The 18250-nt window shown below is 42.4% G+C and overlaps 1 protein-coding gene across 3 annotated transcripts in view; it reads left to right on the plus strand.

The window, feature by feature from the left end:
• The window catches only part of OLFM1 (olfactomedin 1), a 62491-nt gene extending 51516 nt beyond the window's left edge, over positions 1-10975 (plus strand). For all 3 annotated transcript variants that reach the window (XM_075015240.1, XM_075015241.1, XM_075015239.1), the window contains exons 5-6: positions 444-550; positions 9112-10975. In XM_075015240.1, coding sequence (XP_074871341.1) covers positions 444-550; positions 9112-9786 — 782 coding nt within the window. In that variant the 3' untranslated portion in view covers positions 9787-10975. The remainder of the gene's footprint in view (positions 1-443; positions 551-9111) is intronic.
• The last annotated feature ends 7275 nt before the right edge of the window (positions 10976-18250 follow it).

The following is an 18250-nucleotide window of genomic DNA, read 5'->3' on the forward strand; positions in this document are numbered from 1 at the left end:
GCCCCACCTTTTTATCCTGTAAGAGGATTGTTTGGAGGCTCAGAATAAGCAGCACCAGGTCAATTCCCGCAAACCTGAGCCGTCACGATTCAGCTAATTTCTCCACCTGGCTGCTTAAAGCTGACTAACTCTTCTTCTCATTTGCTATTCTACAACATTGGCAGCACGTCTGTTTTTGAAAAAGCTTGTTTTCCTAGGGCACTGCGATAAGGACAATTGTGATTAAGTGGCATGATACAAACCAAAGCCCCAGACAGTTGTTCACAGTCTAATTGCCCTTAATTAAAACCAACTGGAGAGAAGTAATGTCACAGTGACATGGGCACATCTGAATGCCAGTGCCACTCATCAGAGCTACGAAGTTCTGAATGTTTCAGGTCTGCCATGCCCTGAAGTCTAATCACTCCATTGCCTTGCTCACCCTCTTCTCCTCTATTTTACAGCTTGTGGGAAGCTGACAGGAATAAGTGACCCAGTCACAGTAAAAACCTCTGGATCAAGGTTTGGATCATGGATGACAGACCCTCTAGCTCCAGAAGGAGAAAACAAGGTAAGATTGCAATATGCCCCTTTCCCCATCTCACATGTCACATGTCTCATGTTACTCATGGATCTTTGCATCAAGCACTAAAATTCTGAATAGAGGGCCACCATCACATGTCCAATCCAATGTCCATGGAAGACAGTGGAAAGGCTTAAAGTGCCTGAGCTTTATTGATGAAATCTGCACCGCATAAATGTCCCCACAGCTCTTATTCAACTCAACAGCGTGTGCTGGGCTATGTGTCAAACCTGGACTGGATTATCTAAGGGGTGCCTCTTCTTTGAGTGTACCAAAGGCAAAGGAGTTGGAGGGACTGACTGCAAGCCATTCCAGCCTTCACACAATGTGACGCTTCTTGAAGCTTTGCCTCATATTTATTTTGGGGATGGGGGAAGGGCCTGAGGTTTACTTACTCACTTGTTTTATTCCTCCAGTTATTTTTTGCTGTTAATTTTATTGCTTATGGAAAAGTTCAAGACTCAGCCACTAAAGTTCTCTGTTGATCCATTGGTAATGATGGGTAAGATTTCCCCCCTCAACTCTGGCATGCAGTGTTGTGAGCATGACACAAGAAGTAATTCTTCTGCTCTAGTATGCTCTGATTAGCCCTTAATTGGAGTACGTGTCCAGTTCTGGGCCCTATCTTTTAGGAAAGATGTGAACAAATTGGAGAGGATCCAGAGAAGAGCAACTAAAATGATTAAAGGTCTAGAAGATATGGCCTGTGAGAGAATATTAAAAGAATTGGGTTTGTTTAGTTTGGAAAAGAGAAGGCTGAGGAGACTGTCAAATATCTAAAAGGGTGTTACAAGAAGGAGGGAGAAAAAAATATTCTCTTAGCCTCTGACAATAGGACAAGGCGCAATGTAATTTGCAGCAAGGAAGGTTTAGAATCTCCATCGTCGCAGATATTTAAGAACAAGTTGGGTAAATATCTAAAAGGGATGATATAGATGGTGCTTGGTCCTGCCATGAGGGCAGGGACTGGACCTGATAACCTCTTGAGGTTTTTTCCGGTTCTCGTGTTCTGTGATTCTGTGGAGGCACTGTTCCCTGGGAGGAGAGGACAGTTTGATCACTATGGGTCAGACTGGCCACAAGCTGTTGACTGAGCATGTCAACCAAGTTTGCCTGTTAGGGTTGATTACCATTGAGTTCTTAATGGAGAGGACATGAGTGAACTCAGAACTGGACTGAGACCCATCAAACTCCTTCTAGGCAGACCACTCAACATCTGTAATTATTGTTATTAACTTATAAAGCACATTCCTAGGGGGGCTCATTAACACAGTGGCCTTATTTCATGCTGGATGCCTGAATGCGTAAGAACATAAGAATGGACATACTGGGACATTCCAAGCAGGTCACAAGCTCAAAACGTGCTGGAGGAATACCTCATTATTGGCTTTAAGTCAAAGTCCATTTGCCGTGCATTAACCTGATGAATACACCTATCTGGTTAGACAGCTAACGGCAATATCTGGCTCCCTATAAAATTAATGTTCCCTTAGACCTTTTAAAGGCTTCCTTTTTGAAGCTTCCTTATTTTCTAAAACAAAATTAACAGGAATTTGTCCTCCACAAAGCAGATAAAAGGGAGACCCCAATATTTGGCTTGTGGTCAAGTATAGATTTATTGTTTGTCCGTTGACAAAATTCGCAAAGGCGTAGCTGAAGGCTCAAGGCCCAGACTGTATAGAATCAGCCCATAGTTATTAATCAACAGGAAGGGACCATCAACGCCCACTGATTTAACACTGATATAACACTGCAGCTCATCTCTCAGATAAAGTCATCTGACCAAACTATGGCTTCCCCCTCCTCCTCCCTCCACCTTTGTTGTTGTGAAGAATTAATTTGCCACATCAGGAGAGGTTTTAGTTTTGCTCTCTTTTGGTCTTTTCAATTCAGACGGCTCAACTCTGCTCACCAGGAGGAAGGAAGCCAGTAACTAGCTGAAAATCAATCTAGGTTTCCAATGAATGATGGAATGGAAAATATCAGAAGTCATTTGCTGAGGCCATTATATGAGACAAAACAAGCAAACAAAAGAGCTTGGCTCAATAGAAATTCATTGTTTAATGCAGTCTTCGTCATGGGCGGATGTGTGGGAGGGCAGGTTAATTTAATAGTTCGCTCTTTGTTCAGGTTCTGTGGATGAGACTGGGAGGAGGCCTACTTGACAGAAGATCCCTACTGATGAGTCCAAAGTTGATTTCAGTTCAGAGATGCTTTTCAGCTCTGAACATGGGGATTAAACTCCAGGCACTATGCAGAGATAAAGACAATCTGTCCCTTCCTCTCTTCAACTTAATCTGTTTAGTTCAGCATTTCCCAAACTAATTTGGCAATGCAACACTTTTGGGCGTCAACTATATTGACGGAACACACGTACATGCAGGTGTGTGTGTGTGTGTGTGTAGGGTTTCATACCAAAAAATCTGCCACATGTAATGCTCAAAAGTTGATTTAAAAGAGTTAGGTTTTTAGATGTCTTTTATTTTGCAAAGAGCAAAAAATAAAAAGAGAAAATCATCTGCATGAAGAACTAATGTCCTTCTGATAGGAGGATGGCTAACAACCCTATAATTAAGTTTAAAAATTAAGTACAGACACCAAGCAAAACATAAATATAACAAACGAAAGAAGGATGGTTAGTTGTCGTTCTTTTGTACAAAAATAGACAGGACAATATTGTTCAATAATGGATTGTCTTTCCTTAAAGCTTAAAAAACATTTTTATGAAAAAGAAATGCAAAACAAATTATGTATGGAAAAATCTTTTAATTTTTTTGTTTTAGTTTTTATAAACTTGTTGTGTCTACAGAAAACTACTGGAAAATAAACATAAGTAACATTTGACAGTTTTTTAATGGGAAGAGTGTTTTTGCATCTTTGGATCACAAATCTGCTTAATATTAGAATTGATGCTGGTGACTTGGATCCTTGTAGCAGAGGCAGTATCACGTGATTTCTCTGAACATGACTTATGCTAAATCAACTCTGATTGTTTTGGCACAATTCACATAACAACAATGCTATTGTGAATGCATTATAAATATTAACATACCCACAATCTAAATACCATTCAAATACCTTAGTATTTTTGATACACATAATTTCAAATTTAATATTTTAGAAGAAAAAATATTGCTAACATCAAAATTTTTTTCACGGAACATCTGTTCACATTGCATGGAACACCAGTGTTCCACAGAACACAGTTTGTGAAACTCTGGTTTAGTTTATCAAAACAAAGGAATGACTTGATTACAGAGCAGAAACACCTTCATAGACAGACAATATCAGATACTAAAAGGCTCTTTACTCTAGCAAAGGGAGGCATAGCAAGAACCACTGGTTGAAAGCTGAAGCCAGACAAATTCAAACTGGAAATAAGGCCGAGTTTTTTAACGGCGAGAGTGATTCACCAAGAGGAGTAGTGAATTCTGCATTTCTTGATGTTTTCAGGTCAAGAAGGGATGCCTTTCTCAAAGATAGGCTTTAGTGACCATGCATGTTATTGAATTCAGTATAGGGGTAACTGGGTGACATTTAATGGCTTGTGATATATAGGTCACATTAGATAACTTAGTGATCTGATGGCCTTAAACCCTATGCATTTGTGAAACTCCAGTTCCATACCTGCTCCTGAGTGAACTGCAAGATTCAAAGTTGTTATGAAAGGGGTTTTATTTTAGTCACAGGCAGGGGTCCCGCTGATTTTTTTTATCTATGAATGAAATAAATTTTGTTATTTGCACCAAGGCATAGGGGAATGTGCACCATCAGAGAAACATGCTGCTGGCTGGGAATGCTAATCGGCTGAGTGGCACACGAATTTCTCATGGGCGGGCACTCGTGCTCATCTTACAGGGATCACTGGTCCCAGGGATCCCTGTTACAGGCATCAGTGGTACAAACCTTAAAACATAATGAGTTGTTATGTCAAAAGGAACAAGCTGCTGTCGTATACGTGTCAAGCTGAAGCGAAAATGCTTATTTTCAAGGCTGGGATACAGTGATCTGGTGACAAACTTTCATTACATGTTTGTTGCTGTTGTACCTTCTAATGTATGCAGATTTAAACACTTTATTTGATGGAGGTTGGTGGAGCAGAGAGACAGTCTCCTGCTGCAGTATGCTGTTTGGTTCTCAGAGCAGACCTACTGCATTCTGCTGTCAGTCTGGGCCTTGCTTATCGGTAAGCTTACAGGGATTTTTTTAAAGTACATAATCAATGAAGTTGTCTGGCTGGCTTGTTAATTTAAGTGCTTATGGTCAGCTGTTAGCAAGATGATTGGCTGCATAAGATTCATCTGATATAACAATCTGACAATAATTAAATCAAACTTTATGCTCATTGCCATTAAAAAAATAATTTACGGGGTAGAACCAGAACTCTATAACCACCTCACCTTTCATTTCTTTCTTGTTAGAACACAGGGTTATTCTGCTTGGGCTACTTTTGGAGTATTTGCTCAGTCCATCGATGCTAGTGAAGTTATTCCAGATTTACACTGGTACAAGAGGAGAATCTGTCTCATTAGATCTTCATGACAAAACATCTAATTGTCTGATTGAATTATAAGAGTCTTCTGTGTTTCCCAGCATCTTCAAAAAGCTATTTGTCTGTCATCACTATTATTAATTATTTGTATTATCTTAGCAACTAGAAAGCCTCTCTTTAGTAACAATGACGTCGTTTATTCTCTCCAGTACATATTTTTTACTGTTGATAGAGAGCAACAAGATTTTCTAGGGAGGGTAGCTTTAAGTTTAGAAGTACACATGTTATTTACAACAGCTTTCATTTGAAATATATGCATCTATGAATGTCATTGGTTAACTGTCAGAGTTTGAAGTAGAAAGTGTGTAGTGACCATGTTCTCCGTAGGCAGAGTTTTTGGGCAGTCACCCAGGAGAGGTTGAAATGTTGCCCAGCTGATTAACAGAGCATCCATGTGTTTCTAGTGGTGGTGCTCATCCACAGATGCCTTGGGGCACATAAAATTTATTCCACATATGGATGGAGAAAATTAGAGGAAACGGTGGTGGTGACCAAAATGTTGGTCACCTCCGAGTTACATCACAATGCACAATAAGCTGGGGAGGGTGTTCTGTTCAGCTCCCTCAAGAGGTCATTTGTTCAAGTCAAGTAATCACTGAACACAACTGGGCATGATTGTGAGTGGCTCAAGAGAAGTCCAGCAATGAAATGGCAGGAGGCCGTCAGCTGCTAGGATTGATGTGCGCTGGCAGAGCAATGCGTGGAAGCCATTTGCTCAAAGCCAGATTTCACAATGCCCGGCTTGAGACAATGCTATCAATCTCTTGTTTTCTGAAGCGAGGAATCTCATCACAGTCAGCCACCCTAACATGCTAGAATTATAGCAAGGTTTTCTGCTTTTATGGGTTTAAAAATACCCATGGAGTTGGGCATGTATTACTTTTTAATGCCAAATAATGAAACGTGAGCAGCAGAGCAGTGAGAGAGCTCAGTTTTCATTTTTTGTAAAGCACTGCCTTTTCCTCGGTAAATTCACTGTAAGGTCAGATGTTCTTTAACCCCCAGGTTGGAAACTCTAATGCCATAAAGGCCACATTTGAAGGGAGAAACTCCACATCCCTTCTCCCAAGATGGCCTTTCTCTACCACTGTGCTGACCCTTTCCTTCAAGGGGCTCAGAGTCTTTTTCCCTTTGGGACCTTCTGACACCCATCTCAGGCCTGTCCAAGCAGGTGTATGGAACATTGCAGCTGAGTGGATGTTTGTATCCACTGGAGCCGACAGCCACCCAGACCCTCGGGCAAGGTGGGAGAGGGTCTTGCTCCATGTCCCAGAAGGGACAGGGCCAAGGGCAGAAGGGGCAGGGCCAACCTGTGCACTAAGCCCACCCCCTCCCTCAGAGCTACACAGAGCAGAGGAACAGCACTACCACAGCAGGTCAAAGGGGCCCAGAGCACTGTGCCCATCCGTGGGCCTGTTATATCCATTGACCTCATCTGATCCTGGTGGCACAAAACAGGGGATGTTTTATGCAGCTACATCTACTGTACGTTTGGTTACACAAAGTAGTGTAGCTTCTTGTGGAAGCACTGTAATTGTCTTCTACATCTTTGTTAATTTAACACAGCCCTTGTTTTGATCAAATACTCCCTAGGACAGTTTTTGAGTATAGTGAATCAAGCTACAAATGAGCTAGAACCAGGGGTTTCAATCCAATCATTTTCAAATTTCAGGTGGACATGGAGAATAGATTAAAATCTCTGGGTTTGACCACCCCTTACAATTCTGATTCCAAAACCAAACAGGCATCTGTTTTCCAGTTTAGACAGTCAAAATCTCATGAGGTTAATTAGTGTTCTTCAGTTTAAGCCTGAATACCTGGGCTGCATCTACACTAGCAAGGGGGCTTTCTCAAGAGCCAGTGGAGCATGTGCACACAAGAAGCATTCTTTCAAAAGTAAATTGAAAGAATGTGGTGCTCCTATGAAAATCACTCTTCCTTTCCCATTTCAGGAAGAGTGCCTCCTTTCGAAAGCTACTTCTGAAAGAAAATGTGTAGACGCTCCACAGGGCCCTTCTTTCGAAAGAACAGTCTTCATTTGCAATCCCTGGCCTGTTCTTAGAAAAGAGCGGGGGCTGTATGGATGCTGTCTTTCGAAAGACCAGATCACTCTTTTGATCCACTTTTATGTGTGTGGACGCTCTCTTGAAAGAAGCTCTTTTGGAAGAGATCTTCTGGAAGAGCTTCTTTCGACAGATCTCTGAAGTGTAGATGTAGCCTTGGCCTAGAATGCTGTGTCCAACACGCTAGTCGCTAGCCACCTGTGGCTATTCAGCCAGTTGAATGTGGCTAGTTGGCTTGAACAATAAATATGTGTTTTGTTTTGTTTTGTTTCGTTTTTCAGAATAATACAGCCCTAGAAGTTCTGCTGTTGTCTTCACTGGGGCCAGAATTTCAACCTAAAATCAGAATTCCAAACCATACTCTAATCCAGAGCTGGAGTTTAACACCAACTCCTTGACACATCTGCAGTTCACATGAATTTTCCCATTGATGCCTCAGTGCTCATTTTCCCTGCGCTGAACTCAGTGGAGGTTTTACAAGGACCATACGGACAAAAGTTGTATTTGTTTAAGACGTGCAAATACACCTCCCCAAAGTCATCTTTATAACTGTTTCATTTATTATTTCTCCACTAGCTCAGACAATTTCTGATGTAGGAAACAGCTGTCTTATTGTTAGGCAGCTGCATACAAAATGTCAGCAGCAGGATGATTTTTTTTTCTCTCCATGCTAACCGTATTGCTTTGCAATTTGCGTCAATTTTGGTTGCAAATGACTAAAGCATTTTGTAAAGAGTCTAGACAATCTCCCTAGTGAACTGCCTTTTAAGTAATAATCTGAAATATTCCCACCATCAACTAATAATTTAACAATAGTGAGATTTTCATGTCTTTATCTATGCTGTTGTAGCAGGCAAGCTGTGAGCTTTTGATGCAAGAGAGCAAGATTTTCAAAGGGATAAGGAATTTCCAATGAATTTCCTTGGCAATGAGCGATTGCACTCATGTTCTCGTGCATGCCAAATGAATGGTGTTCCACACAGCAGTTGATATAATTTAATAAATGCTGCCCTGATGAGGCTTACAGGAAGCAAAAAGAGGCATCAGCATAATATACTAGTTCTATCCAGGCAGACGGAGATGTTAATTGCCCTTTCAAAGGACAAAGACAGCCACCTGGTACTTCATGGCAACAGCTTAAACTACAGAACTGCTGGAAAGATGTTAGCATCCCCCTCTTGGAAAGCTTTTGTGTGTTGGTCAATTCAATCAGTTGTTTTTCAGATTGTTGACCAGCTTTTTAAATCATTGGTAGTAAAATTCTCCAAATACATCTCTTTCAATCAGGCTGCATTACGGCCTCCCTTCCTAGCAGTTTGCTCTGGATTTTTTGTGACTGTTGGCGTCTCACCATGAGAAAATCTGCTGTTAATTTCTGTGGGCCTCCATGCCGTTCTCTGACTAAGCAGGGTCTTGGAGTGTGCGTTCTGGTGATGTGTGGGAGGGGGCAACACTTCTAGAATCAGTGAGGCCAGAAAGTCAACGTTCCTTGTAAGGATTGTTCCCTGTAAGCTGAGCGCTTGGGTGGCTGCCCAGGAGAGACTCAGGTGCTGCCAGCTGATTGGCAGTGCGCCCACAGCCACCGACAGTGGGCAGCGTGTGTTTTTTATTGGTGGTGCACAGGCACACATGCTTTGGTGCACTTCAAATTTATTCCACCCCATGGATGGAAAAGTAGGAGGGAATTCTGCTCACAAGTATAGTGAAACGCTGTGGAAAAAAGAGCGACAGGACTTTCTCAAAGTGAGGCTCCCTGAGCGTAGTCTCCAGATGGTTTTCTTTTAAGATCTAGTTTAGTTTCTATGGTAACTCATGACGCTGTTGCCCGACCTGTATTTCAGAAGAGGGGGACAAAAATCTCTCTGTTTATTGCTCATTTGTTATGATGGTTCTGTGCTGTCTTGTAACATGAAGTGTTTCCATTGTGCGCACAGGTCTGGTACATGGATGGCTACCACAACAACCGCTTTGTCCGAGAGTACAAAAGCATGTCTGATTTCATGAGCACAGACAATTTCACCTCTCACCGTCTCCCTCACCCTTGGTCCGGCACCGGCCAAGTGGTCTACAATGGCTCCATCTACTTCAACAAATACCAAAGCCACATAATCATCAGGTTTGATTTGAAAACAGATACCATCCTCAAGACTCGCAGCCTGGATTATGCTGGTTACAACAACATGTACCACTATGCCTGGGGGGGCCACTCCGACATTGACCTCATGGTGGACGAAAATGGCTTGTGGGCTGTCTATGCCACCAATCAAAACGCGGGGAACATTGTTATTAGCAAACTGGACCCTAACACCCTGCAGAGCCTGCAGACTTGGAACACCAGCTACCCAAAGCGCAGCGCTGGCGAGGCCTTTATCATCTGTGGCACGCTCTACGTCACCAACGGGTACTCGGGGGGCACCAAGGTGCACTACGCTTACCAGACCAACGCCTCCACTTATGAGTACATTGACATCCCGTTCCAGAATAAATACTCCCACATTTCCATGTTAGATTACAACCCTAAGGACCGAGCCCTCTACGCTTGGAATAATGGCCATCAGATACTCTACAACGTCACCCTCTTCCACGTCATCAGGTCTGATGAATTGTAGTCCGCTTTTGTCTAGGACCTAATTTAAAAAAAATATTAATATCAAGGAAACACACTTATTATAAAAAACAGCTGCCAAAATAAAGAATAACTTCACAGAGGATTATACAGCCTACACTGACAGATCAGCATTTACCTCTGCATTCAAAGATGTCCAAGTCTGTGCTAAATAGACTTAAGAGTAATCATATACTTGCAGCTGGAACTGCACTTAAAGAAACACTGGAGGTTTTGTTTTGCTTTGGGTTCCCATAGCAAATCTACCGTACATGCTAAAGACGTAAGGCAATGACTGTTGGAAATTATCACCAGAGAGTATTTCTCTCTAACTGTATGTGAGTTGCATGGACATTTTCCTACATCACAGTCAGCTACGATGGATGTGTGATTTGTATTTCTAAGTGGAAAAGCTGACCCCTCAAGGAGCTATCTTGGTGTTTGGTTAAGACTAACACTGGTTAGTTTTACTTGCATTCCATTGCAGCTACTGTCTCTCCACTGTGTTTTTGTCTCTTAGATTAACTGTGCTGAGACCCAAAGTAGCTTATGGATCTGTGTCTTAGTAACTATTAAACACGATGGTTTAAGTATGTATTATGAACAAGTTGTTGTACCCATATTGTTTGAACTTATGTATTCAGCAAATATACTGTATCATGTATGTCTGTTATTTACCAGAGGTGGCAAAACTTTGTATGTCTAGTTTATGCAATGAATGTTGTAAATGCAATGATGTAGTTTGGATTAATAAATGATGGTTTTGTTTCTAAACAAATTACAGTGGATCAGTGTTCACCCCTTATACACAGGTAACTAATTTCATGTTGATAATTTTAAAAATATTCTCTTACTATTATAATGTCGACATAGTGTTATGATGGAAATAGCTTCTGTGGATATTCTGTAGCATCAGATTCCCATAAGAAGTCTTAGCAAGATGGAATTGTGAAGGAAATAATTTTTTTAAACAGGAAAACTTTGTACTATCCACAGTTATCTAAGGAACAGTAAAAATATTAGGAGATGTCCCTGTTCTGTTTACTGTGTACTGGGTATGTATATGTAGGGGATGGAAGAACAGTAAATTATTGTGACAAATTCTGGTCTCAGTTATATCTTTGTGCAACTATCTTGTGTTGGAGGTAACTGAAGGGGGAAAAATTGCCTACTGGTACAACAGCTGATACTGGGCAGTACCATCAGGAATTTCAGTGTGAAAAATTCTGTTTTCCTGGGTGCATCATTCAAAGAAACTGGTGGATGGTGTTTCAGCTGTAGGACTTATGCATCTGTTTAGGTGTTGGTGTATATAGCATACCCCATGAGCTCTTCTTGATGTTCACCAGCCCTTCACTCAGCTCCTGGGATTTGGGCAGCAAAAAGAACAGGCTGAGAATCTTCTGTTTTAAAGAGTTAAATTCCTCACTTCATTCATATAAAGAGTCTCTACTACAAAAAGAAGCAAAGCACTGATGCTTCATTGATCCCTGCCAGCAAAGACAGACTTCTTTGCTCCCAGCTGTGCTAAGCTGTTCCTGTTCCACATCCTGGACTAAACCTTTTGTATTTCAGAACAGCTTTTGACACGAGGTCCCTCTCCACCATGTGCATCAGAGATGAAGACCCCGAACCTTGGACTTGCAGGTAGAAACAGGGGTTTTATATCCTTGTAGTATTTTGCAAAAAACTTCAGGCATTCTCCTGTGTGAAAAACAAGGAGCCCCCAATGATTTGTAATGTCTCATGCAAAAATATCACAGATGATGACTAGTGAAAACTTGCTGACTTTCTACTATCTTATTATCAAATAAATTAATAAGAATAGAAATATTGTGCTTGCATTTCAGCGTAAGACCTATGAAGCAGTAGAAACAAGTCATTGTCTGAATGAACTTTTAGATTGTATTGACTTCACTAGCATTTTTTATGTACACTGTTGTAAAACTAGGCAACTAGCGGACGTGATGTGCCCCCACCCCCGAAAGATCTCGGTGTACCCCCAACAGTACACGTACCCCTGGTTGAGAAACACTGATTTAAACGAGGCAGAGAATTCCATAAATGGATTTCCACAGTAGCCAGTCCTGCTCGCTTCAGAAGCAGCAAGGGCTCATCCATCATAAGAAACTGGCCATCTGAGAGATGCGATCATGGCACATTGAACATATGAGATGTGCCCTCTTGACCCTACCACATAACCCCCGATCAATGTCTTGACAGAAGATGAAGTGGGGGGGAGGGAACAAAGCATGAACAGACAAATGGATGGCATGATGGCCAAAGATTAGTTCTTCACTCCTAGACTTTGGAGCCAGATGTGTAGTCCTTGCCCTGCCACCTGGTGATGACTTAGTGAAAGCTTGTGGTGGGCAGGAGAGTGGCTTTCTGGGGACTTGATTGTCTAGCGCACACAATGCGCTGAATTGTGTGTTTGTGGGACTCACAGATTTATAGCCTGGGTTTCCTTTCCTTGCAGCTAAAAAAAAGGGAAGAATCACAATATAAATGGCAACTGTATTGATTTCCAATGGGCAGTAAAAAATATGTTAAGCTGGGAGCCTTTAAAGTACCCTCAATGTATCCACTTACCAAGTGCATTCCGTGAGCAGGGACTCATTTAAGAGGAGCTTAGCTGTTCTGTTTTAAAGCTTTTGAGCCAGATCCAAAACCCATTAAACTCAATGGCAAGACTTTCATCAGTTTCAACAGGCTATGGCTCAGTTCCTTGCTGCATAAAGAACACATGAATTGGCCAGCTATTTATGTATATTTGGACTTATATTTCTTGGTCTCTCTCATTCTCTTTATAGATCCAAATTATAGTTGTTACCAGAGGCACATTATACAATATTTTGTTAACATTACTCATGTACCACACATCATATGCTGGATTGCCTCTCTATAAACACACTAATTTTTTTCCCCTTGGCCAATTCATTTAGCACAAAATTGAACCATCCTAGTGTCCTTGAGCATTGCAAAGGCTGAACAGCTGTCCCCATAACCCGTGCCAAAGACAGTGAGGTGAGAGGAGTGATCAACAGGACTGCACCTTGGTCTTATTAACCCATTGTGTGTATTCTAAAAATGAACATCAGATAATTTTGCATAATTTTTCAAGTGGATGAGCCATTCTGAGGTAAATGAATGATTTTCTTCACAAATAATGTAATTATTTGGTTCATGAAATAGACTGGGCCACACCCGGTGGCATTTCACCATGGAAGTCAAAAAACAAAACAGTAATGAACTTTCCAGCCTTTATTTGTGGAGGTGTGTGTGTGAAATTAATATTTTAGAAGGCATCTCTTTAAAAGGCTTTAGCGCAATGTGGCTGCTGAAATCTATACAAATATTCAGCAAAGTGGACACCAGGTCTCGATTCTGCATTCACTTACAATAGCAGTATTTCATGCCAGGTCTGTGGCTGAACTGTAAATTAAACTGCCTTAAATCAGCCTATATTTCAAGTCATCACATGGCCTAGCATTCTCATGTGATTCATTTGACCCATTTGTTTCGAGTTGTCGGAGCTGGGGGACAGTTACTGAAAAAAGGAACCATTTACTTCATCATCACGAGTCTACAAAGGCAAGAGAAATAACCTCAGCAAGGCTCTTCTTTCATTCTTGGGTTTCACCCAACCGTGGTGCTTTCCTGCCTTTCTTAACTTTGTTGGCTTCCACTGCACTGTACCATGTTACCTACCTCTCCTCCAGGGATCATAATGATCAGACATAAAGGACCAGGAGTATCTATCACTCCTCCTCCCACCCAGTGAAAGCGCTCACTGGAAGCTCTCTTTCAACAAATCTTGAGAGCCCCGTACTCTTGTCTACTTCACAGCTGCAGCTGCAGGAGATGGAAGAACATGTCTAGCAAAGTTTTTGGTCTCTCTCAAGAATGGTCCAAAGCTCGTAAGCCAAGCAGGGGAGATCAGCTCCAACTGTTCTCTCCACGTGTTACCCCTTTCATCTCTGCTCATCTTGTCTCCCTTACAACTCATCTCCTCCTACTGCGTTCCTTGCTGCACCTTCATTCTGCCCAAATCTTCCTGCCCAATTCTGTATCTCTAGTGCTACTCTCATTTCACCCTTTTATTTCTTTTCCTCTCTCCCTTGAATTCTTTTCCCCTATTCCTTTTCCTTTCCAACATTTCCCTCTTTGATTCTTCCTCACTACTTTTTCCCTCTTTTCACCCTCATCTTCCTCTCCCCACTCCTACATAATTCTTTTCACCTCAGATATCATCCCGGCTTAGAAGGGACAGACTTAAATGGCCCCATCATCCCAGGAGACAATAGCTGCACAAAGCAAGAGATCAGCTTGACCCAACCACCACAACTGGAGCTGTTCGGTTCATCCCACTTTAGAGACAGAGATGGCTTGAAAACCAAACCCAGCCACAGAGGTACATTTCACAAAGCCCTGCACTGGAGCACCCTTGCCCTTTGGAATCCAGCAATGAACTTTTGCGATGACAGAATCTTACAATCATAGAATCCTAGGGCGGGAAGAGACCTCAGGAGGTCATCGAGTTCAGCCTCCGACCCAAAGCAGGATCAAGCCTAACTAAATCATCCCAGCCAGGACTTGGTCAAGCTGGGACTAAAAACCTCTAGGGATGGAGATTCCACCGCCTCTCTAGCTAACACACTTCAGTGCTTCACCAGCTGCTAGTGAAAAACTTTTTCCTAATATCCAACCTAGAGCTCCCTCGCTGTAATTTCAGACTATTGCTCTTATTCTAAACTCCATATCTGTGTGCACAGATGGCTAGTTTTGTATGCAGAAGGGAGCAGGACCATGTCTGAGGGCTCAGTCATAGGCTAGCATTCATATTTGGAAGCAAAGGTTGATAATTTGACACCTAAGTTACAAAGTCCATAGTCAAGGCCTGATGGGCAGTAAAATGCACTCCTCCTGTCTGGAATGTGTTCCACATGAAGATACAGGAAATGACTCAAGAAGCTTAGGTTGAGCAGCTGTTACTCAGTTTCAACAAAGTTAATGCAGACATCTCTCCCTTACCCAGAGACCTGTTCCTTGGTAACACAAAGTTTCATGCCTAGCATCATATTTATGTTAAAAGCTAAAAAAAAAGCAAACAATTTTCCTTTCTTTCTGGCTACTTGCATGACCTATGTTAGCTCTGTGAGCAATGAATTTAGAGCCCATATGGAGACAGATATAATTAAAAACAAGAATCCTGGCCCCTTAATTAGCCCCTCATTATCAGAAAGCTCCATATTGAAGCACAAAGATGTTGCAAAGCAATTGGTTGAGTTTCCAATTAAAACTTTTAGAACTGTTGAGGCTGTTAATGCTTCTTGTTTACAAATTATCTTGGAACTGGACCAATGCACACATTTCTTTCACTGGGGCAATATGGCTGCAGAACCTATGAGTATTAATATAAAATTCCCGCTTTTAATAAAATCATAATATCTGTTCATGTGGCTGCGCTTGTCATAGCTGATACAACAGAGGTGAGTCTCTTTTGAGTGAGTGCTGAAGACTAGGAATTGTTAAGAGGGCAATTATGGGCTGACTTTGTAATAACTCTTCTTTTACATTTCATTAAAAGCAAATATCCACCTCCTTTTTTTGCATTAAGTCACTATGGGTCTGATCCTGCATGACCATGTTAGGTGCTGAGTGTTTTCAGTTCCCATTGAATACCATGGGAGAGAAAAGTGCTCAGCTTTTCCCAGGAGATCAACAGCTCATTGCAGATTCAAGGCTTTATATGAATAAATCATGGGTCTCCGGCCACGGATTATATTCACAATTTTGTGCAAGCTGTTGGCGGGGGCGGGGGGGGGAGGAGGGGAGCAGTTACTGAAATGGAAAATGGATTCCCTGTACAAAGCAGGGAAAATCACTAACAGTTCTCTGAAATTTCTGCTGTCAGTTCCAGCACAGGTCGGATAGCAAAGGAGAGAAAAAAATCCTCTGTGGCTAATGTTGTCTTATGGAATTTGCTCCCAGCAAAGAGGCCTACTAGAGCTGTGTGACACCGAGGTAACAAAATTCTGAGCTGGTTGGCCCTTGAAAAGAGAAGGAGGCTTTGTTCTAGTCATGTCTGTCTTCTCCCAAGAGACCAAACCCATTTTGGCCTGTCTATAGTAATTAACTGCCTAGGTGGCTGCTAGGCTGCTGAATTGATTAATGGGCACCTGCCCCTATTAAAAATCGACATGAGGGGTCAGTCAGGGAGGTGCTTCTAGAGGCACTAGCAGAAAAAGAAACTCATAGGCCCCAGGAGGAAGAAGACGACTGGAGTTTCCTGATCCAAGAAGAGAGGGGTGGGGACATGTTTTCACTACCCGGAAGATCAACCCCGTCAGGTCGATCTTCCAAGGTTCGATTTTGTGTGCCTGGTAGCGATTCAATAAACTGAACTATCTGGGGTCGTCAGTCTACCCCCTTACTTCTCCATATTGCGAGGAGTGAGGCAGGTCAACGGGAGACTTTCTCCCATCTGCCTCCCTCTGTGAAGACGGCCAGGTAAGTAGATTGCAGATAAGTTGATTCCAGCTATGCAATTGCTGTAACTAGAATTGTGCATCTACAATCAACTGCAGTTTTACTTTGTTCAACTGCCTAGTGTAAACCTACCCTGAGTGTTACTCATCTGCCCCAGGAAAAGTGCTGTGGTGCTCCTGAATACAAGGAGGTAAGTCTGCCTGAATTATTACCCAGGCTCAGGGGAAAGAGCTGGGATTCCTGAACCTGGCACGGGAGACCTGCCGGCAGTGGCATCGGGGCTTTTAGCAGAAGGTTAGATTTGAGGGGACAAATGAGTTTATACCTCAAATAAGAGGTAAAGCCCCACAAGGAAGAGTCTTGGGAGTAAATCATTTAAACCCCCTCATCTGCCCTTTCAAGTTGCTGAGGAGCTAGTGGAAGGTCCAGGTTAAAGTAACCTCCCATCTGTTCACTTATATCTTCCTCAGGCTTCACAGGGCTGAAGTTTTACCAGTGTTGACTCCTGTAGGCAACACAGTGGGGTGGGTGCAGAGCTGTCAGGGAGGTCAAACATGCACACCACTCCTGCTGTATCAACCTGGATTCCTATAGCCAACTTTTGTTTCTAACACTTCAACACACCAGCTTTTATCCTGCACCCACCCAGGTCTCTGGTGGAAATTCAGCGCTCCACCAAGCAAGCCCTGTCTTCCACAAGTTGAACTGCTGTCTGAGACAGGGGCCAGTTCTCAATTAACAGGTTCCATAACATTGCTGGGACCTCCCCCATCAAGGGACGGTATGGGGGCTAGTTGTAGAATTTCCCATGTAATTAGTCCAGGCATTGCAGTTTGATTGTCCCAGGGACTGTAAATAAAGGCGCTTCCAAGGACATACAGACCATGTAAAAACATGTATGTTGTTGCCAGATCAGAAATCAACTTGGATCCTCTTCCAGGCAGCTGGAAAACTCTGGTCCTCGTGGTGAATGCAACAATAACAAAGGATTTGTCTACACTGTGGAGTTATTCTGGAATAGCTTATTCCAGAGTTGTTATTCTGAAATAAACTACTCCAGAATAATGCACCCAAACTACAGGAAGCCCTGGAATAAAACCAAAACTTATTTCAAAATTGTGCATTCACACACAATAGAGCCCATTTTGGACTACAGCCCCTGGAAACCACCTGGAGCTATTTCTACACAGCAGAGTTATTTTGGAATAATCTATTCTGAAATAGTTTATTTCAAACTAGCCTCCCTTTCCCCTGTCTACACAGCCCCTATTCTGAAACATCTATTTTGGAATAGGTGCTATTCCTCACAGAATGAGGCCTACAGAATTCAAAAATAAGTGCTCCACTATTTCTTAATTATTTCAAAATAGAATTTTGCTGTAGAGACTCTTGCAAAGTTATTTTGGAATAGGACCCATTATTCCAGAATAGCTTTGTTGTGTAGACACACCCAAACAGAGCATTCGTGTATTGCCAGAACTCATTGTAGGACTACTGCTCACTTGCTTTTGTCTGAGGGACAGAAAGCCACATGGACAGTCTTTCAAGACAGGAGACAAAGGAACATGTAGATTCTGTAATAGTCTTTTGGTCTTGGAGTGCTGAGATGGGGCAGGGTTCCCTCTTGTTGTTGTCCTGAGAATAGTCATTTTCCCTCCAGTAAGTATCCCAAAGTGCTTTACAAAAATCTTAATCCATAGGTGGATGTTGCTACCATAGGTGGGGGAAGTAGAAGTGTGTGGATGGGGAGAGTGTGATTCAGCACTACCGGGTTTTGTACCTGGCTTCTCCAGGCCTGGGAGCTGGTCCCACTGCCAGCTCCTCCAGGTCTGGGTCATACTCGTCAGGCACCCATATACTTTGCCAGCCTCCCGGGGTACCACTGGCCCTCAGGGTCCTGTTGCACACCAGCCCCATGTGCTCTGCCAGCCCTTGGGATCCTGCTAGCCCTTCCATAGGTTCTTCAGTCCAATGAT

This window comes from Carettochelys insculpta, chromosome 21 (genome assembly GCF_033958435.1).
Source record: "Carettochelys insculpta isolate YL-2023 chromosome 21, ASM3395843v1, whole genome shotgun sequence".
In the NCBI taxonomy this organism is placed as follows: Eukaryota; Metazoa; Chordata; order Testudines; family Carettochelyidae; genus Carettochelys; species Carettochelys insculpta.